Source organism: Cetorhinus maximus, chromosome 31 (assembly GCF_964194155.1).
Source record: "Cetorhinus maximus chromosome 31, sCetMax3.hap1.1, whole genome shotgun sequence".
NCBI classification, from domain to species: Eukaryota; Metazoa; Chordata; class Chondrichthyes; order Lamniformes; family Cetorhinidae; genus Cetorhinus; species Cetorhinus maximus.
Window position 1 is genome coordinate 3,335,913 of NC_135909.1, and position 21,861 is coordinate 3,357,773.

Genomic DNA, 21,861 nt, shown 5'->3' on the forward strand with positions numbered 1-21,861 from the left:
TTTCATGCGGTGTCCTCCTCAATATTTACATCCTACATTCTGGCCTTGATCTTTCTGCTGACCTCCCTGTGGATAGCTCTTCCTTTTCTCCATGGCCCCTGGTGCTTGGAAGGCTTGATCTGCCCCTCAGCATGGTGCACATCCTCCTCAGTTCTCCCATCACTACTCTTCAGCTGATTATTAATCACTCCAGAGCTTCTGCAAAATGCCAAGAACTTTCTTGAGAGTAGGTTACTCTGTTCTCAGCGGATGTGCTCTCCCGGCACGATCTCTTGCTCCTAAGATAATCCTATCTCTGATCAGATCATCCTTCAGTTGTCCAAACTCACAAGTCTCAGCTAGACGTCTCAGTGCAGTCACATACTGTTCAATACTTCCCCTCTTTTCCTGAGCTCTGATGTTTAACACGTAGCATTCATAAAATACATTAGTAAAGAGTTCAAAGTGTATCTTAAGGCCTCCAGAATTTCACAAGTCTGGCTTTTCTGCTTCTCACTGAGGTCTAGGGTGCAACACAGCTTGCGGCACTCTTTCCCCAGCACTGCACGATAACAGAGCTACTACTCCTGCTTGTTCCAGTTTCACGTCCAACTCTCTGGCAATCTCATGGGGTAGAGTTTTTCCCTCGTTGGGTGGGCGCGCGCCCGACCCGAACGTGAGTAAAATAGTGGGCGATGACGTCGGGTGAACGTCCCAACATCGTCGCGCACTCTCGCGATATTCCGCTCGGCGGGCTCGCCCGAGAGGCAGCAGCGCACCCGCCAACAATTAAGAGGTCTGTTAAGGCCCTTCATCTATTAATTAAACAAGGGTTTTTCGCTGCCTGTCCAACCGTTCGGTTGGCAGGTGGGCGAATACGCCAAGCCCGTGGATGAGGTTTCGACCCAGTGATTTTAAAAAACAAAAACTTTTAAGACTCATTTTAAGGGTCACATGAGGGGACATGTTTTCCTTATTTTTCCATCCTTTATTTTTAATGTTAAAAATCTTCAGCTACCTGAGGCAGCTCTGTGCTTTCAGGGAGCTTTCTGTGAGCACACCCCCGCACAGGCACTGACTTCCGTTAATTGGCCAGCCAGTGTGAAATCTCGGTCGGGGCCCAATCACGGGCAGTCAGTTTCACGGCCACACCCAGGCTCACTGGCCGCGTCTGACCGACGAGGGGAAAATCCTGCCCATTGTTCTACCATTGAGACTAGAGGAATTTCCTATTCACTCTTAAATCTCACTTCATTCTCATAGGAGCAGGTACTGAAATATTCAAAGCCATGCTGACTCACCCAGCAGTCCGTATCCTGTACAAAGTTGCGGACTCAAGTCTGAATGATTCTCTGCTGTTTTTCACAGTGGCTGGCTTTGTTACAGATGTCAAAATCCACTCAATCGTGCCTCTCACTTCTCACACCATGTGGCGTGTAAAATGGCCACCAGTGAACCCTTGATTTACAAAAGATGGCATCAGAGGTCACATGAGTATGGCAAGCCACAATGAATTTCTTCAAACACAGTGTAACACCCCATAGAGTCTCCTTTAAAAGTACATTGTCTCTAATGTGATTCACTTCTTTGTCAATTCACTAACAGCAGAAACTGTTTTGTAGCTGCTTTAATTAATTCAATCCTGTGAATCTCTCCATGTTTTCCTACAGGAGTTGAATGGATCCCTACAAGATTTCGAACTTATGCCGAAATGGTTAGCAGCTATATTTACACGTCCGGTCAAATTCTCCTGGCTGGCATAGCGCACGGAATCCAACATTGGCGTTGGCTTCAGTTTGCCATCTCTGTTCCATTTTTCTTCTTCTTATTTTATTCCTGGTAAAGTCAAACACATTTGGTCTCTTTTGAAAATTGTATCAGAAATAATCTGTCAGTACATATTAGGGAAAGGTTAGAACATTAGAAATAGGAACGGAAGGAGGCCATTCAACCCACCAGCCAGGGGAAGTATCCTTCCTGCATCTACCCTGTTGAGTCCTGTAAGAACTTTATATGTTTGAATGAGATCACCTCTCATTCTTCTAAACTCCAGAGGATAAAGGCCTAGTCTCTTTAATCTCTCCTCACAGGACAGTCCCACCATCCCAGGAAGATATACTGGAACTGACAATTAGGTAAACGATACAAGGGACAATAACATGAAAGTCTTAAAACCCACATGTGGGGATTTTCTCAAAACTCAAAAGATGCAAAGTAATGTTCTCTAGTCCATCGCCAATATTTAGAAAAGGAGGAGAGTTCATTAGAAATATTGAAATGGTAAATGAATGACTGGCAACTTGGTGCGAGTGAAATAATGCAAGCTTCACAGATATCTGAGAATACATCTAGAAGAGAAAGGAATGGAGGAGGAGTGACTTGTTGTGAAACTGGGACAAAGAGCCCTAAACAGAACTGGGACACCGGAGGGTAAAACTATTCAACCCATGGGAGGGGGAAAGTTTATCCTGTCAGACAGCTGTACTGTCAAAAAACAAAGCTCAGTTAACGTTGGACGAATCCTGTAGATGACCGGGTCTGCATAAGAAAGAGGACAATTTGCTCTGTGAAGAGATGAGAAGGTTACGTGAATAGCAGAAGAAATATTTTAATGAGAGACTTCGATCAGCCAAGCATAAAATTGGAAATTTCAAGTGGTTTGGAGTCAGAGTTGACCCAGTGTGCCAAGGAATTAATGAGGCACAATGCTCAGTTTGTATCTGTAAATGACCCAGAAAACGTACAAGAAATGGAAGTGTTAAAGACCAGGAGACCGGCCCATGACTCTTAAACTTCATGAAAATGAAAGAAAATTTAGCAAATAAATTGGAGAGGTTGTTCCAAAACACTCCAGTGGAAGAAATGTGGATCCTTTTTAAAAAGTATAACGGTGAACATGCAGAATAAATACTTTCCCAGTAATAACCAGCTCAGACTAAACAAATGTGACCAAAACTGGATTAACAAAGAAATTAAAAGTGAGATAAGGAGGGACAAACGGCCCCTGTAAATAGCGCAAGGAGAAAGGGGAGGGTCAAAGATGAACCAAAAAAACATTGAAACGTCGGGAAGCCATTCAGCCTTCGAGCCTGTTCCACCAGTCAACGAGATCGTGGCTGATCTGTAGCTTCATCACCTCGGTTTCCATATTTTTTAAGCAACAGAGAATATGAAAAGAACGGTCTGGGAAGAGGCAAAACCCACAGAAATCAAAATGGGCTAGAAAATAAATCTCAGCACAAAATGGTAAGATTCCGATGAATACTTTCAATGAGTATTGAAATACAAAGAGATAATATTCCCTCTCCAGGAAAGATCCCACGTAAAGTCAATCATTATCTATACAGATGACTATATTCTAACACGCTGCTGACATGCCTCCCATGTTCTACCCTCTGAAGCGCTGCTGCCCATGTCACCAACTTGCACAAAATATCTGGTTCACCCATCATCCTTGAGTATTGGTTCCCGGTTAACCAATCCATGCTGCACTGCCCCCAAGGCCAATACATCCTTCTGACGGTGTGGTGCCCAGAACTGCTCCCAATCCACCAGATATGGTCTGTGTCTGGAACTGTAATACTCTGATATACCGAACACACTTCATTGCAGTACACTGATATAATCCACACCCCTCAATGCAATACAGACGTAGCCCTCTGTTATGTTTGAGAACTGTGACGGCGACTTTAAATAAGGTCTGGCTATTAAATTAATTTGAGCCCACTAGGGATTAAATCCACAACATACAAGCTTTGGGGAATGGGATTTAAAATTCAGATGGAGTGTCTGTCTTGAATGACGCTTACTGCTTGCCACATCAGATTGAGATTATGGGGGTTGTAAACATTCGAGTGAACATGCGCATATGGTGTGTTGGAGCACTTTTATTCATGTGACCTCAGATTGGGGTTGGTTATCCACTCCTAGGAGGTAGGTTTAATTAAAGGCTCAACTGGTCCAGCTCAGGTCATGCTGCTTAGCACAGAATCTAGGACTAGGGGGGGTCACTGTTTAAAAATAAGAGGTCGGCCATTTAGGGCAGAGAAGAGGCGAAATTTTTTCTTTCAGAGAGCCATGAGTCTTTGGAACTCTCTTCCTCAAAAGGCGGTGGAAGCAGAGTCTTTGAATATTTTGAAGGCAGAGCTAGATAGATTCTTGGTAATCAAGGGGGTGAAAGGTTATCGGGGGTAGGCGGGAATGTGCAATTGAGGTTACAATCAGGTCAGCCACGATCTTATTGAATGGCGGAACAGGCTCAAGGGGCCGAACGGCCTACTCCAGCTCCTAATTCATATGTTCATGTGTAACAGCTCAATTCTAAAATGATCCTTGTTTCCAAACCCCTCATTGCCTTGCTCCCTCCCTATCTCTGGAACTCCTCCAGCCCCACATCCCTCCGAGAATCCTGTGTTCCTCCAATTCTGGCCTCTTGAGCATCCTCTTGAGCCATGCACATAAAATCTCAACCACAAAATGTTAGGTAAACTAAAAATGTAACTCATTTGGTTTTAAGTTGAAATTCTTACCTTTGCTTTTAAGACTGGTTATGTGCTTCATTATTTAACAGCCTCTCTGAATTCAATACAGTCCAGTGTATTTAAGAAAAGGCAGGGCTGACACCTCATTGGGGGTGATGGTATAGGATCTGAACCAAGCAGGTCCAAACTTTAATCCGCATTCTGTGCTGATTTATCTGGTCCCACCTGGGTCACCTGCAGGAGTGCGACGAGAATTAGTCTTCGTGTTCCTGGGATTGAGAAAGGGAGAAATCAGCCAGATTCCCACGTTTGACCCACTGAGCCCCCACTGGACAATGGCTGGCCAAAATGGCTAGGCTTCTTCGACTGATCTCAAGACCCACTGGCTGAGATCACAACTGCAGGATGGTCACTCGGGCTATGATTTGGAGGGCTTATGGAAATGTAGCCCAACATGAGGAGAGATGTAGAAAAGAGCGCATATTTTCAACGAAAACATGAAATGAGAAAACGTCATTTAATCCACAGAGCCCGTTTCTTACAACTTGGTGTTGGGTTATGTAGAGTCGTGGACCTTAATGAGTCCATTGAGTGAAACGAATAACCAGACAAAACCTCCAGGATGGGCAACTCTGAGATTGTACTGACCATCTCGTACCTAACTGAACGAAAACTCCAGTATGTCGACCTGATGTGACAAACTACCACCCTTCAATACTGGCCAACCGCGATCTAGCAGAGTGGTATCTGCATGGTCCCAGCAGACTGGACTCGAAAGCACCTTTTTAAAAAAGAGCCAAAGAAAAGGTCACTGGACCATCAATGCTCAGCCCTCTGCTACTGAGATACTTTGGCTATTTTGCCAGGGTTGAAGTTAGGCGAAACCAGCTCAGACTTTGTTTGACCTTGGGTACAGTAAGGTTGCTCAGTTCTTCAACGTTGCAGGGTACAAATGTTACCTTAACTTCTAGTTGCAATTAAGTTGAAGCAATAAAGGTAAACTCTAAAGGGGAAAGTTACCTTAATGAGTTTGGCGTCATTTCAGGGGATGTTGAATTCTCTTGATGGCCCAGCTGGCAGCGCTGTGTACAGCAGTAAAACCGCACAGAACGAAATTCTGAACTTCAATCCCTCCCTGGCGCTGGTCACCTTCCCTGATCCATGCCAGAACACTTGGGATTGTAGGAGTAAAGTGAGGTTAGAATCGGGTCCAGCTGCGATGACCCTGTGACCAACATTCCTGTCGCTGCTCACACGTGAAGGTCAGTCACCTCTGTCGGACCCGTGACGACCACACACTCCACAATGGGGAGATTCCAGGAACAGCAGGAGAATTGGGAAAACAGGGGAAGTACTGTAACGCGAAATGGTGCTGAGAATCTCTCCGATCTCATTAGTGCGGTGAAGTTTATCAATGAATGTAGTTCCAGGGCTCTGGTGCTCTGCTGAATTATCTGAAATCTTCTGAGGAAATTTGGACAGCTCGGATGGTAATCCTGAGTATCTGTGCTCATTCTCACAGGTGGTTCCCGGAGTCCGCCCGTTGGCTCATTCTAAACGACAAGGCTGATGAAGCTCTGAAACAGCTCAGGAGGGTGGCGAAATTGAACGGCAAGGAGGCAGAGGGGGAAAAACTCACCGCCGCAGTAAGTGCTGATTGTTAAAAATCAAAGTTCCACGCTGAACCTCTTGGTCTGCCACGGAACTGGTGTTGCTACCCTTTTTACAAAGTGAAGGCAGCTGGTTGGCGCAATTCTTTCTGTGGACATTCCTGGGCTCCCCTCTGAAGATGTCACACTTCGGAGTGCCAGAGTAATAAATGGATAGGGCAGGGGAAGAGAGAGTCATTTTATTTGGGGAGGCGGTGGCGTAGTGATATTGTCACTGGATCAGTATTCCAGAGACCCAGTGTAATGGTCTGGGGACCCACAGGTTTGAATCTCACCATGGCAGATAGTGACATTTGAATTCAATAAAAATCTGGAACTAACAGTCTGGTGAAGCCTCCAAAACCATTGCCGATTGTCATAAAAACCCCACCTGGTTCACTAATGTCCCCTTTAGGGAAGGAAATCTGCCGTCCTTACCTGGTCTGGCCTACATGTGACTCCAGACCCCACAGCAATGTGGTTGACTCTTAGTTGCCCTCTAAACGAGGGCAATTTGGGATGGGCAATAAATGCTGGAGAGCCAGCGATGCCAACATCCCTTGAATGAATAATAAAAAAAAAATTGGGTTTGACCAGGAGCCAGGAATTTACAAGAGGTCAAAAGCCTACTAACAGCTGTAGTCGGCCACTGGGGTAGCGCAGCATGTGAGTGCTAGGACAGACAAAAGCATATGGAAGACAACACCATCTTATATTTATGTAGGACCTTTTTCATAACAAAGAGGGCTGATTAGCTCAGTTGGCCAGATGGCTGGCATGTGGTTCAGGTGAATGCCAGTGGCATGGGTTTGATTCCTGTTCCAGCTTGGTACCTGCCTCCCAACCCATGCTTCCGCATAGGGGAGGAGGTGGTGGTGGAGCAGTTGTAATGCACTAATGCACTGGGGACACGGGTCCAAATCCCACCACAGCAGCTGGTGGAATTTAAATTCAATTAATAAATCTGGAATTGAAAAGCTGGTCCCAGTGATGGCGATCATGACAACTATTATCGATTGTCGTAAAAACCCATCTGGTTCATGAATATCCCTTTGGGGAAGGAAATCTGCCGTCCTTATCTGATCTGGCCTACATGTGACTCCAGACCCACAGCAATGTGGTTGGCTCTTAACTGACCACTGAAATGGCCGAGCAAGTCACTCAGTTATACCTGCTATGAAGACTAAGAAAAGGAATGATCAGATGGACTGCAGTGGTCAGGGCTACTGCCGCCTCAAGGGCAATTAGGGATGGGCAATAAATGCCCATTTATTTCACATCCTGTGAAAAGAATTTTTTAAAAAACTCTGCCTCTGTGAGTGGGAGGCAATGGTAAACCACCATTGACAAAAGCCGCCAAGGAAATGGCTCAGGACTAAGCACCAGCGGACAATGAGCCAAGGACCTACCTTTAGATAGAGCATTTGTGGAGAGGAACATAATAAAATGCCCTAAGGCTTTCACGTGAAAAAGCAAAAATTAGACACCAAGGTAGAAGGCACAATTAGGGCAGAGGGCCGAATAAGATGGACATTGAGAGAATGCATTAGAGTGATTAGTTTAAGCAACATAGCATGATTTACCTTATTAATCTAATCTGGAATGTTTATTCTGTGGTGACTTTTATATTTGTATCATTCGCTGGAGATCAGTGATGGGGAGGAGGTAATGTGTGTGATGGTTGGTGACGGGAGAATTGGGGTTTCAGTGACTGGGATTGTGCTGGGATGAGTTCATCATGGACAGCCCGGGCACAAAGGGGGCTGTTCTCCCCTCTCCTTTTTCCCCATTATCCTCCCGGTATTCCTGTTCCTTCTCCTCGAGCTCCTGCTTGTGATCCTCAGCTGCTGTCCATGTCGCCGGTGGCAAGGGCTGTCTCTTCACAACGCCGAGGTTGTGCAGGATGCTGCGCGTACCACAATGAATCTCGAGGCCCGCTCTGCCGAGCCCTGCAGGGCTCTCCACCAGAGAGGTCCAGGTAGCGGAAGCCAATGGTCTGCCCTATCCCAATTTGATTGACAGCATGGCTTTCATGCTGCGCACGCTGTGCACGTGTGCATGGGTTGCATACCGGAGTTATGAGCCATGTCATCAGCAGATAGCCTTATCACCCGGTTGGGTGGTCCGTTGGTTGGCCATGATGGCTCAGATGTAGCTGGCACACAGGACTGCGGCAGGATGAAGGCATCGTGTCTGCTACCAGGACACCGGACCCTGACTGGCAAGATTGTTTGCTTTCATTTGCAAGTCAGCCGGACCCAAAGGGAATGGGAGCCCTTTCAGTTCCAGTATATGACAGAGCTGATATGTAGCACTGGCAAAGCTACATGCTAGCAGTCAATGGCACGCTACGCCTTGGGGAAGCCTGCAATACGAGCAATGCTGCTGGTTCTCCAAGACAGAAAGAAATGTAGTGAGCTCTCTTTGAATAGAGATTACACAAAAGTAGACGATAGTGTGCAAGAGATTGCAAACATCTCCAGCTTGGAAGGAACCAGACAAACAAACGTCCATCGACACGGTCACCACCACAGGCTCTGGCAACACAGCCCTTGCCCATCACGGAGTCGAATATTGTGACCCACGTCCCCTGCTTCATCAAAGAAGCTTCGATTTCTCTTTCATGCCAAGCATTTCTTTTCCATCGACGTCTATTAGCCCCCCTGTGAAACCCAACCATTTCCAAGACTGGGTTATTGTTCCTGCATTAGGAAAGTTCTCCAACATCCACACTCTTGGCAGTGTTAATCTGAGAAGCAGTTTCCCTCTTAACCTTCTTCCTTATTCTCTATATTATTCTCATGGCATTCTTGAACTTTTCTCTCTTGCGTTTTTTAACTTAGAAACACGATGACTTGCAAAATATTCCCAATTTTCTGGTTGATAACCAGTGGACAGCAATTTAAGGCTTTCCAAAAAATTGGAGGAGAGACAAGAAGAAATATCTTTCCACATCATGCACCGTACAATCTCCGACTCAGTTTATGTTTTACCACTCTTCATGTTCAACTTATAGGAAGAGGGGTTGGCCATTTAAACCCTTTGAACTTGTTCTCCTCTCCCTCTAACCTTGGTCCTTCCAGGCCACTGCAAGCTGAAGAGGTTTAGAACCACTCCATCATGATTACCAGAACTCTTCCACCTTGGTGGTACCCTGTACAATGGACTGTGGCTTGACGTCCATGTTTTTATAGAATGCCTCAGTGGTTCTAATGGCATCTGATAGATGGAATTTGAAAGAGGACTAAGTCATGGATCGATCACATGGTTGAAGGCTGTAATAAAAGGGACATGCTTTGCAATGATATTGTGTCATATCGTTGTGTTGTGTGTGTTCCACAGATTCTCAAGTCAAAAATGGAAAATGAGCAGTTGGTCACCAAGAATAAACGCAGCGTGCTAGATCTGTTCCGGACTCCTGTTGTGCGCAAGATAGCCTGTTGTACTATGCTTGTTTGGTAAGTTATTGGGGAATGAGTATTTTTTTAAGCTGAGTTTGGGAAGTTTGAGTAATGAACTCTCCTAACTAGGTTGTCAAGTGAAAGGCATGAGCCAACGATGTCAGTAGGAATACCGGAGCAGAAAGAAAAGGAAGAGGGGTTTTGTAACATGCCTTTAAGGGATTGCAGCATGACATCACTAGAAGGGAAGTGTGTCATGCGATTCAGTTTTTGTTTCACTTTTGCTTTCAGCAGAGAACATACACAGTTCTGCTGCTCTGATGTCTTGCAGCTTTCTATCCATGTATACCTGCTCACATGTGCCTAGAATTAATAAATGAACCCATGATGTACTTGCACAATCCCTTACGAGTGATTGGTGCCTTTATATCATTATAAAAACATGGCAAGGGACAGCCAGGCAAAGACCTAGGGCGAATTTTGCCCTTGAGGGGCGGGCGGGCCCGACTGACTCGGTGGCCGGTGGATCGCCACCACCGAAATGGGCCCCGCCGCCATTTTACGTGGGCGGGCCAATTAAGGCCCGCCCAGCGTGACACCCGACGGGAAGCGCTATGTGCTTCCTGTGCGGGCGGGGAGGGGGGAGAATCCCCAACTGCGAGAGTGCGCTCTTTCGCGCATGTGCACATCTCCCTGAGGCTAAGTGGTGCCTCAGGGAGATCGCTGAAAGATTGTGAAAGTTTAAAAATATAAAAATAAAAAAATCATTAACATGTCCCTCTCATGTGAAAACGCCACACGAGATGGGACATGTTAATAAAGTGCACAAGAACTTTATTAAACTTTTTTAAAGCTGAAATTAAACCTCATCCCGCCAGTGGATGAGGTTTGTTAAAAAATCACTTGCCCGCCTGCCCGGCCCGTTGGGCCCGTGCGCCGAGCCGAAGTTCGCACGGGCTCCTCAAAATCGGCGTCAATTGCCAACTTAATGGTCTTAACAAGGCCTTTAATTAATGGCGGGTGTGCATCTCGCCGCATAGCGTGCCTGCCGACCTAAACATCGCGATGCCGCGGGCTGACGTCGGGACGCGCGCGCGACATTTTAAGCACTGACGTGTGGGCTCCGACACCCGCACATCAGCCAGAAAATTCAGCCCCTAGAGTGTTACAAGTAGATTGGCTCATCCTGATATTGCAGTCCACTCGCCCAGGATGAAAGGCCGGTAGAGCAAATCATAAGGCGATGGATAAAAGCGGTGGGGGCTGGGGTGGGTGGTGCGTATGGGAAAGATGATGGTCTTAGTGGTAATGTCACTGGACTGGTAATCCAGAGGCCCAGGCTAATGCTCTGGGGACCCGGGTTCAAATCCCACCACAGCAGCTAGAAGGGATTTTTTAAAAGTTGCAACCGGAACACAGAGGTATGAATTGTCCGGACTTTGTTACTGGGAATCAAAGATGCAGCTACTGGCCTCAGAGAACAACCTGCAGCTGAGGACCCATTTCCTGGGCCTCAGGTCCTTCTGGCTACTGTTGGGAGCGAAGCAACTGGAAGGCCCAAGAAACTGAATCCATGAAAATGATGGTTCAAACTTACATTTTGCGTCCTCCTTGCCTGGCACCCTGGCATGCTCCTACCCGAGAGGAGTGGAAGCCACAAGGCTCAATGCCAACTTCTTGGGATATCACTGGAAGTGGACACTGTTGACCTTGCTGACAGAAAATGGAGTGTGGGTGTCATGAAGCTATTAATGTATATAATGTTATTGGAATTTTTTTTTTTAAATAGAGGTTTAGTCAGTGGGTGTGTCTTAATTGGATTAAAGCCAGCTAGTCTGGGTGCTTTCATGTATAGTAGTTTTGAGATGTAAACAGGTGTAGAGGTACATTTGCATTTTGTTGAATAGAGCATTCAAGAGTGGGAGTGAAATCTTGCACCTAGCTAGGAGACACCAAGCAATGTTTATATTACTAATAAAAGTGGTAAAATGAAAGGGGTTTTATTGTTAGAAAAGGTGCAGTTCAAAGGGCCTGGCGATACAATGAGAATTTACATTCAAAGGGAAGGCTAGGTATGTACAGAAAGGAGTTTTGTGTGTATCGGGCAGGGGCATGTAACATCTAAGCAGCTGTAAGCCTACAACTGTCTGCAAAGGAACCAAATTGAAAGGAACCTCATTTTGAATTCCTAAGGTGAAAATGCTTTGCCTGGTGTCGGGTTAAGTCTATTGATTATTGTTGCCTTAGTGGAGATTAATTTGAGAATTTGTTAAAAGTTATGATGGTAGTAATTTGTAGCCATGCGTATATGTTTAATTTGTTGTCAATTAATAAAGATCTCATTTAGTTTGATATAAAAACCTCTCAGGAACTGGTGGTCTTATTCCTGAATTTAGAGCTGCAACTCAAAACACGCCAATTGAAAATATAGGTTATGACAGTTGTTTAAAGTTTCCCTCTGGGATTTTAAGTAACTCAGCCTTTACCGACTGGTGTTATAACAGTGGGAGGTAAGTTTCAGAATAGCTCCCTCCAATATCTTTTCAATTAATACGTTAAGGTATGTGTCTATCTGTAGTAAGCCCACCTTTGAAACCATTTGTAATATAAAGGGGGTCTGTTATGAATCTCCCCCTTTGAGAGAGAAGATCTTTGGGGCCAGTTGCTCTGCAGCCAAACCAGTGATTGAACAGCAGACTGCAACTGAGAAGATACAGGAGAAAATGCATCCACAGAAATAACTTTGATGCGATCAGATTCTGATTCTTCTTTTTGCTGCTACAGGTTTGCAACAGGCTTTGCATATTATGGGTTGGCGATTGACCTGCAAGGGTTCGGAGTTGACATTTACCTCATCCAGTTCATTTTTGGAGCTGTCGACATTCCGGCAAAAACCCTTGGTTTTATTTCCATGAATCTGATAGGAAGACGGTTCACGCAAGGCACTTCCCTTATCCTGGCAGGGAGCTTTATTCTGGCAAACATCTTTGTCCCAAAAGGTAAGGGTTTATAATTACAGATCCTCTCTACGCCCCCAGACAGGGGGGAAAAAAGTTCAAGTTCCATACCCCAGGAGCAGAGAACAGAAAATTCATTCAGGGTTTGCTCCTGATCCTTCTATGTGGTCACCCCCCCCACCCCGCCACCCCACCGCCCCCGCCCCCCCCCCCCCCCCCCCCCACCCCCGCCCCGGCCAAAGCTCTGTAGCTGTTAGAAAGAAAAGAAAGATCTTGCATATAAATATTGCCTTTCATGACCTACAGAAAATAAACATTGTTTAAAATAATGTCAGGCAAGCAGAAAACCACCCATGCATTTATGCCCCATGTCCCAGTCCTCTACTTCTGTTCTCTACTTTGCCCCATATCCCAATCCTGAAATATTTGGTAATACGTCTATTTTTAACCAATGCTTAAAAATACCAGTGGAATTTTTGTACCTGCTGCCTAACACACCTCCTAATGACATTTAATCAATCAATCATTGTTCAAAGTGAACATGCAACTTTCATCCGTGAATCAATTTGTTCAAAATATTAGACAGTAGAATTTCGACCGTTCCATCTCTTCTACAGAGTTGCAGGCCTTGCGAACTTCATTTGCCGCAGTTGGGAAAGGATGTCTCGCAGCTGCGTTCACCTGTTGCTATCTCTATTCAGGCGAACTCTACCCGACCGTGGTCAGGTGAGTACTCACCTGGTGTTTTAGTGTTCTAACGGATGTCTGGGCTCTCAGCCAAGAACACATAATGAGGCTTGGCTGAGAACCCAGACATCCATTAGCCTGTTGAAACACCTGAGCCCCAGGGAAAACAACACTTGATTGACTGCTGGCTCTCTGACCTATTTTGTCAATTGCACAATGTTTAGTTACACAAGGTAAAGAGGTTTCAAGTACTTGCAATTTCAGCTATTGATGCTTTAAAGATTCTGGATGATTGACATGTTTATTGGCCTGTAGTCAAAAGGCGTCTTTTTCTTGAGGAATTGAAAAGTTAACAATGATTGGCTGTTTTTATAAGCTTTTTTTACACATCCTACTATCACTATGGGTTTCATTGGTTCTATACAGTATATCATGGGTCAATAGACATGGAAGTGTTATCACTTGGCATGGGGAGCGTAGGCGGCCATAGGAGTTGGGTGGGTGGGGAATCCATTGGCACTGGTGGAGGGCGGCATGAGGAGGGGCTTTTTGAACTTACCTTTCAAACGGTTCTCTCATGCAGACTCTGTCGCATTTCCTTGGAGGGGCAGTGAGCCACGACCCTTTGGAATGCTGGTCCAACTCCATGAAAATTGCAGAGGACTAGGACATACATGTCCCCTCAATGAAGCCAGCCAGGCTGGAAATGTAGGGTGTGGGGTTCGGAACCTGAAGCAGTCCGCACCGCACCCTTGTTAAAAATCAGAAAACCCGGGAATGGGGCCGGGAAGTCTCCCCGACTCTGCAAAAATCCAGCTCGTAGAGTAGATTTGTGTTAGCGTGAGGGTACTGTGCTGTTGGTAAATCAGTAAATTACAGTAAAGGGGGATGTGATGTACCAGACTCTGTTAGTCAGAGGTGTAGGATATATCAGGGCGATACAATGAAGGAAGCCAGTGTCAGCATCTTTATGAGAAGAGGGAAGGAGGTTTAAAGGTGAAATGTTTTATAATTATCTTCTTTCTCTCTCTGGTTCTTTGTGTATCCCACACAGGCAGACAGGGATGGGACTCGTGAGTACGATGGCTCGGGTGGGAGCCATGTTAGCACCTATTATAAGGATGAGCGGTGAATATGTTTCATTTCTACCGCTGGCTATATACGGTGGAGTAGCAATCATAGCTGGAGTTGCTGCCTTTAATCTACCGGAAACACGGCAAGTTCCCTTGCCAGAAACTATCGAAGAAATAGAAAACAGGTTTGTAATGTCAAAAATTCGCACTGGTTTGAGGCATAAATTAAAAATGGCAGCAAGGATCTCGATATACTCATAGCGCCGGCTGGGAGTTGTCTTTGGACTTCTGTTCATTGTACAGCCATGCTAGGGATTCAGTGCTGTTCTCATGGCCTTTTCCAGGAAAATATTACAACGGAATATTCTTAGAAGGCAGTGTCATATCCAATTTCTCACTTCACGAGAAAAGACCCAATTAAAATGAGACTATTGTCTCAACAGTTTTAACTTTATCTCCCTCTCTTTCTGTGAGATAATCCTGGTCTCCAGCAAAAACAAATTGCATTTATATAGCACCTTTAAGTGGAAAACCTCCCAAGGTGCTTCAGTTGAGCACATCAGAAAAATAATCACTCTGAGCGACACAGAATGGTAGCAGGTGACTAAAAGCTTGGTCAAAGAAATAGGGAGACTTACGTGAGGGGTGAGAGGAGGAGAGGTTTAGAGGAGGAGTACTAGAGCTTGGGCCTTCAGCAATTGCACAATTTTTATTTACACAAGACCAAGCAGTTTCAAGTGCTTGCAGTTTCTGCTATTGATGCTTTAAAGGGTCTGGATGTTTTGACACTTCTATTTTCCTGTAGTAAACAAGGAGTTTTTTTTAAAGAATGTGGCAAACTATCAAAGAATGACTATTTTTTCAAAGCATTTTTTTTACACAGCCTATTGTCATTATTGGGTTCATTGTTCTATTTGGGTGTAGTGGGTGAATGGACATAGTAGTGCCATAGCTTGTCATGGGGAGCAAGAGGGGCCATAGCTAGAGCTGAAGACATGGATAGAATTGTGCAAGTTGGGGGATGGGCAAGGGACTGGAACTGGACTGGAGGAGCACAAAGATTTCAGGAGGGTTGTATGACTGGCGGATGCTTCAGAGATAGGGAGGGGTGAGGCTCTGGAGTGATTTTAACATGGATGCCAATTTAAAATTCAAGGCAATGCCAGTTGGGGATCGAATGCAGGCCAGCGAGCCCAGCGGTGATGGATGAACGTGACTTGGTGAGAGTTAGGATATGGAGTAGAATTTTATACGAACTCAAGTTTATGGAGGTGAAGCTTGGTTATTTTATTATATCAAGGGATGTGGCTGTTGCTGGCAAAGCCACCATTTCTTGCCCATCCCTAATTGCTCTTGTTCAGAGGGCAGTTAAGAGTTAACCACATTGCTGTGGGTCTGGAGTCACATGTAGGCCAGACCAGGTAAGGACGGCAGATTTCCTTCCCTAAAGGACACTAGTGAAGCAGATGGGTTGTTACAACAATCGATGATAGTTGTCATGGTCACCATTACTGAGACTAGCTTTCAATTCTAGATTTTATTAATTGAATTTGAATTCCATCAACTGCCGTGGTGGGATTTGAACCCATGTCCCCAGAGCATTAGCCTGGGCCTCTGGATTACTGCAGAGTCCTTGGAGGATTGTAGAGGAGGTTAGAGAGGGTTGTAGGGGCTGAAGTAGGCTACAGAGAAAGGGAAGGGTGTAGGGGCTGGAGGAGGTTACAGAGATAGGGAGGGTTGTAGGGGCTGGAGGTGGTTATAGAGATTGGGAGGGTTGTAGGGGCTGGAGGAGGTTACAGAGGGAGGGGTGTAGGGGCTGGAGGAGGTTACAGAGATAGGGAGGGTTGTAGGGGCTGGAGGAGGTTAGAGAGATAGGGAGTGTTGTAGGGGCTGGAGGAGGTTACAGAGATAGGGAGGGTTGTAGAGGCTGGAGGAGGTTACAGAGATAGGGAGGGTTGTAGGGGCTGGAGGAGGTTACAGAGATAGGGAGGATTGTAGGGGCTGGAGGAGGTGACAGAGATAGGGAGGATTGTAGGGGCTGGAGGAGGTTACAGAGATAGGGAGGGTTGTAGGGGCTGGAGGAGGTTACAGGGATAGGGAGTGTTGTAGGGGCTGGGGGTGATTACCGAGATAGGGAGGGTTGTAGGCTGGGGGTGATTCCAGAGATAGGGAGAGTTGTAGGGGCTGGAGGACATAGGGAGGGGGTGAGGCCATGGAGACATTTGAACATGAGGATGAGAATTTCAAACTTGAGGCATTGACGCACTGGGGGCCAATGCAGGTCAAAGAACACAGGGAGGTGGGTGGGCGAGCCTTGCTGCAAATTTGAAAACGGCTGCAAGGCGTTGAAGGTGCTGATGTTTGCAGGTAGTGGAAAATGGGAGACCAATCAGGAGTGCACTGGAATAGTCATGTGACTCACTTGTCTCATCCTGCTCTCCAGCTTGCTCTGCACATCAGTCAATATTCCTCTTTTTCAAGCAATCTGTAATTCATTTTCAAAAGAATTTCTAGGCTTCGTAACAAGTCTATAGAGATTGCCCCAGTCTCTCCATCGTCTGTGAAAGGAAACTGCTGCATCCACAGGTCTCTGCCGACAACAAATCTCAAACAGGGCAGTGAGAGACATGCTAAAAGGGCCTCAGCAACGCCCAGGGTTTCCCACTGCATTCGCGATGCAGCCGCCTCCTGCTGGGAGGTGTGTGGGGTTTTGGGTTTCAGGTGAGAAAAGGAATTTGTTCAGGCGATTTGACGGTGGCCTTGATACTTTCCCTCACCACACACATGAAGAATGAGCGAGGGAAGAAAACGAGGCTTTGAGAGGAATAAAAACAAAAAACTGCGGATGCTGGAAATCCAAAACAAAAACAGAATTACCTGGAAAAACTCAGCAGGTCTGGCAGCATCGGCGGAGAAGAAAAAAGTTGACGTTTCGAGTCCTCATGACCCTTCAACAGAACTGAGTAATATTAGGAGAGGGGTGAAATATAAGCTTGTTTAGGGGGGGTGGGGGGGCGTGGAGAAGGGGGGTGGTTGTAGGGACAAGCAAGCAGTGATAGGAGCAGATAATCAAAAGATGTCACAGACAAAAGAACAAAGAGGTGTTGAAGGTGGTGATATTATCTAAACGAATGTGCTAATTAAGAATGTATGGCAGGACACACAAGGTACAGCTCTAGTGGGGGTGGGGTAGAAAGGCTAACAGGGCATAAAAGGTATAGATTTAAAAATAATGGAAATAGGTGGGAAAAGAAAAATCTATATAAATTATTGGAAAAAACAAAAGGAAGGGGGAAGAATCGTAAAGGGGGTGGGGATGGAGGAGGGAGTTCAAGATCTAAAGTTGTTGAATTCAATATTCAGTCCAGAAGGCTGTAAAGTGCCTAGTCGGTAGATGAGGTGCTGTTCCTCCAGTTTGCGTTGGGCTTCACTGGAACAATGCAGCAAGCCAAGGACAGACATGTGAGCAAGAGAGCAGGGTGGAGTGTTATAATGGCAAGCAACAGGGAGGTTTGGGTCTTTCTTGCGGACAGACCGCAGGTGTTCTGCAAAGCGGTCGCTCAGTTTGCATTTGGTCTCTCCAATGTAGAGGAGACCGCATTGGGAGCAACGAATGCAGTAGACTAAGTTGGGGGAAATGCAAGTGAAAGGCTGCTTCACTTGAAAGGAGTGTTTGGGCCCTTGGACGGTGAGGAGAGAGGAAGTGAAGGGGCAGGTGTTGCATCTTTTGCGTTTGCATGGGGAGGTGCCATAGGTGGGGGTTGAGGAATAGGGGGTGATGGAGGAGTGGACCAGGGTGTCCCGGAGGGAATGATCCCTACGGAATGCCGTCAGGGAGGGGTGAAGGGAAGATGTGTTTGGTGGTGGCATCATGCTGGAGTTGGCGGAAATGGCGGAGGATGATCCTTTGAATGTGGAGACTGGTGGGGTGATAAGTGAGGACAAGGGGGACCCTATCATGTTTCTGGGAGGGAGGAGAAGGCGTGAGGGTGGAGGCGTGGGAGATGGCTGGACACGGTTGACGGCCCTGTCAACGACCGTGGGTGGAAAACCTCGGTTAAGGAAGAAGGAGGACATGTCAGAGGAACTGTTTTTGAAGGCAGCATCATCAGAACAGATGCGACGGAGGCGAAGGAACTGAGAGAATGGGATGGAGTCCTTACAGGAAGCGGGGTGTGAGGAGCTGTAGTCGAGGTAGCTGTGGGAGTCGGTAGGCTTGTAATGGACATTGGTGGACAGTCTATCACCAGAAATTGAGACAGAGCGGTCAAGGAAGGGAAGGGAAGTGTCAGAGATGGACCATGTGAAAATGATGGAGGGGTGGAGATTGGAAGCAAAATTAATAAATTTTTCCAGGTCCCGACGAGAGTATGAAGCAGCACCGAAGTAATCATCGATGTACCGGAGAAAGAGTTGTGGGAGGGGGCCGGAGTAGGACTGGAACAAAGAATGTTCCACATACCCCATAAAGAGACAGGCATAGCTGGGGCCCGTGCGGGTAACCATAGCCACACCTTTTATTTGGAGGAGTTAAAGGAGAAATTTTTCAGTGTGAGAACAAGTTCAGCCAGACGGAGGAGAATAGTGGTGGATGGGGATTGTTCGGGCCTCTGTTCGAGGAAGAAGCTGAGAGCCCTCAGACCATCCCGGTGGGGGATGGAGGTGTAGAGGGATTGGACGTCCATGGTGAAGAGGAGGTGGTTGGGGCCAGGGAACTGGAAATTGTTGATGTGACGTAAGGTGTCAGAGGAATCACGGATGTAGGTGGGAAGGGACTGGACAAGGGGAGAGAGAAGGGAGTCAAGATAACGAGAAATGACTTCCGTGGGGCAGGAACAGGCTGACACGATCGGTCTGCTGGGACAGTCCTGTTTGTGGATTTTGGGTAGGAGGTAGAAGCGGGCTGTCCGAGGTTGTGCGACTATCAGGTTGGAAGCTGTGGGAGGAAGATCTCCAAAGGAGATGAGGTCAGTGACAGTCCTGGAAACAATGGCTTGATGTTCAGTGGTGGGGTCATGGTCCAGGGGAAGGTAGGAGGAAGTGTCTGCGAGTTGACACTCAGCCTCCGCGAGGTAGGGGTCAGTGCGCCAGACAACAACAGCACCACCCTTGTCAGCGGGTTTGATGACAATGTTGGGGTTGGACCTGAGAGAACGGAGTGCAGTAAGTTCAGAGAGAGACAGGTTAGAGTGGGTGAGAGGAGCAGAGAAATTGAGATGACTGATGTCACGCCGACAGTTCTCAATGAAAAGATCAAGAGAAGGTAAGAATCCAGAAGGAGGGGTCCAGGTGGAGGGAGAATATTGGAGGTGGGTAAAAGGATCCGTTGAACGGGGAGAGGACTCCTGCCCAAAGAAGTGAGCACGGAGACGAAGACGGCGGAAGAAGAGTTCAGCATCGTGCCGAGCCCGAAATTCATTGAGATGAGGGCGTAAGGGTATGAAATTAAGTCCTTTGCTGAGCACTGAACATTCAGCGTCGGAGAGGGGAAGGTCAGGGGGTATAGTGAATACACGGCCGGGGCTGGGATTGGAAGATGGGGTGGGGACGGAGGGATAGGCAGGTGTTGGTGTTGATGAGTTGTTGGAGCTTGTGTTCCTTAGCACTTGAGAGAAAGAGAAAAAGTTTCTTGTTGAGGCATCGGATGAGACAAAGAATAAAACGAAACTGGGGGCACGCGCAGCTTTGAAAAAGGATGCGGCGGTGCTGCTGGAGGGAGAGGTCGAGTGTGTTCATATGGCGGCACATGGCACTGAGTGTGGATCTCAGAATGCGACGGGAACAGCAGTCTGAGAAACGTTTTATGTCCGGGAGATACCTGTAATCCTGGATGGGTTCGAAACATGAGGGATGGAATTTCAGTTGAAATCCACGTGGGGTAAGTCGGAGACGGAGACAGTCACTGAGAAAGGAAATAGGGCTGTGAAAGCAGGTTTTAGCAAACACCTTGTCAAACACCAGGAGAGAAATGGAAAGCAATGAAGGTGAACAAGGCAAAAGAGAGATACGGAAATCCTGTCGGAGAGAGGAGCAATATTTCTTCAAGGTAGGCATTTCTTGACATCTTTTGATTATCTGCTCCTATCACTGCTTGCTTGTCCCTACAACCACACCTCCCCACCCCCCTCCCCAACTTCTCTCCCCCACCCCCCCCCCCCCCCCCAACCTTAAACCAGCTTATATTTCACCCCTCTCCTAATATTACTCAGTTCTGTTGAAGGGTCATGAGGACTCGAAACGTCAACTTTTTTCTTCTCCGCCGATGCTGCCAGACCTGCTGAGTTTTTCCAGGTAGTTCTTTGAGAGAAATGTTGGCCGTTTTCCGTTTGTGATTTTATGACTTCTTTATTTCCAGAGCATTAAAAGATTCTGAAAAAGACAAGGACTCCAAGAGGGGTGAGATCCCACTGCAGGAAACACACATAACACTGATGAAACAGACTGTTTAACCAGACACAGCTCCCTCTCAAGAATCAGCACTCTGACCAACTGCATGATGACAGATCTTGTGTGTAGCATACGTCCACCTTTTCACAACAGCCCATTTGATCACCCATTAACTTGTAATATTTCTCAGACGCACGTTAAACACTAGCTTACTAAGGTATTGACACAAATTCCAGGCACAGTTCACTCTCATCAGCCCTCTGCGTGTATAAATGTTAACGGAGATTCTGTAAACCATGTCCACTTTTTCATAATAGGCCATTCAATGATGTATTTTTGACCTGTAATATTTCCAACATGCACATTAAACACTGGATTCCTGAGGTGAGAAGGGAAATCTGTCAGGTAGAACCACAAGTGATATGTTTAGACTGTCTCAATCTAGATTTCACACTTTTTATATGATTTTTAAGAAATATTATTTGTGCTTACCACACTTGCCCAGTGGCTCAACTGTTAAAACACAATTTTGAATTGAACAACATTGGACTGGAATCAATCCCCGGTCTATGCTAAGTTACCTTGGTAGGGAAGCTACTGTTGGCCCCAGTGCCCTGGGTCTAGGAAGGGGAACAATCAACATGTAAAATGTTCTCAACTGTGAGGTAAACCTCTACCAAATATTCTTTGATTGCCCATTGTAAGTTTCAATACAATATTATTAAACTCATATGAAACAAGTAACAATTGCATTGAAGGTCTCCAATTTCTGATTAATTACTTAGCCAATTAGAACTTTTAAGCAGAGAATTTCTGGGGCCATTAATGTGTATTGGCTCCAGCCAGAAGTATGTACACTTTCTTAAGTCACACACATCCATGTGAGGGTTCATTGTGGACAGCGTTTATGGACTTTGTCCCAGCTAAAGTCCAAGAGTGATAGAGTCATTATAGCACAGGATGAGGCCATTCGGCCCATCGAGTCCATGCCGGCTCTCTGTGCACCAATCCAGTCAGACCCATTCCCCTCCCGCTCTATCCCCAATTCCCTGCAAATTTATTTCCCTCGCTTGCCCATCCAATTTCCTACTGAAATTATTCATTGTGTCCACTTCCACCACCCTCGTGGGCAGCGAGTTCCAGGTCATTTCCACCCGCTGCGCTACACATTCTTCCTCACATTCCCCAATGCATCTCATTCCTAAAACCTTAAATCTGTGTCCCCCAAGTCCTTGTCCCATCAGCCA

The 21,861-nt window shown here is 46.4% G+C and overlaps 1 protein-coding gene across 1 annotated transcript in view; it reads left to right on the forward strand.

Moving 5' to 3' along the window:
- LOC144670381 (solute carrier family 22 member 6-A-like) overlaps positions 1–20,676 on the forward strand; it is a 32,410-nt gene extending 11,734 nt beyond the window's left edge. Inside the window, exons 4-10 of the mRNA XM_078532862.1 lie at positions 1,650–1,818; positions 5,983–6,106; positions 9,452–9,567; positions 12,295–12,509; positions 13,085–13,193; positions 14,209–14,412; positions 20,583–20,676. Of these exons, the coding sequence (XP_078388988.1) occupies positions 1,650–1,818; positions 5,983–6,106; positions 9,452–9,567; positions 12,295–12,509; positions 13,085–13,193; positions 14,209–14,412; positions 20,583–20,676 (1,031 nt within the window). The remainder of the gene's footprint in view (positions 1–1,649; positions 1,819–5,982; positions 6,107–9,451; positions 9,568–12,294; positions 12,510–13,084; positions 13,194–14,208; positions 14,413–20,582) is intronic.
- The last annotated feature ends 1,185 nt before the right edge of the window (positions 20,677–21,861 follow it).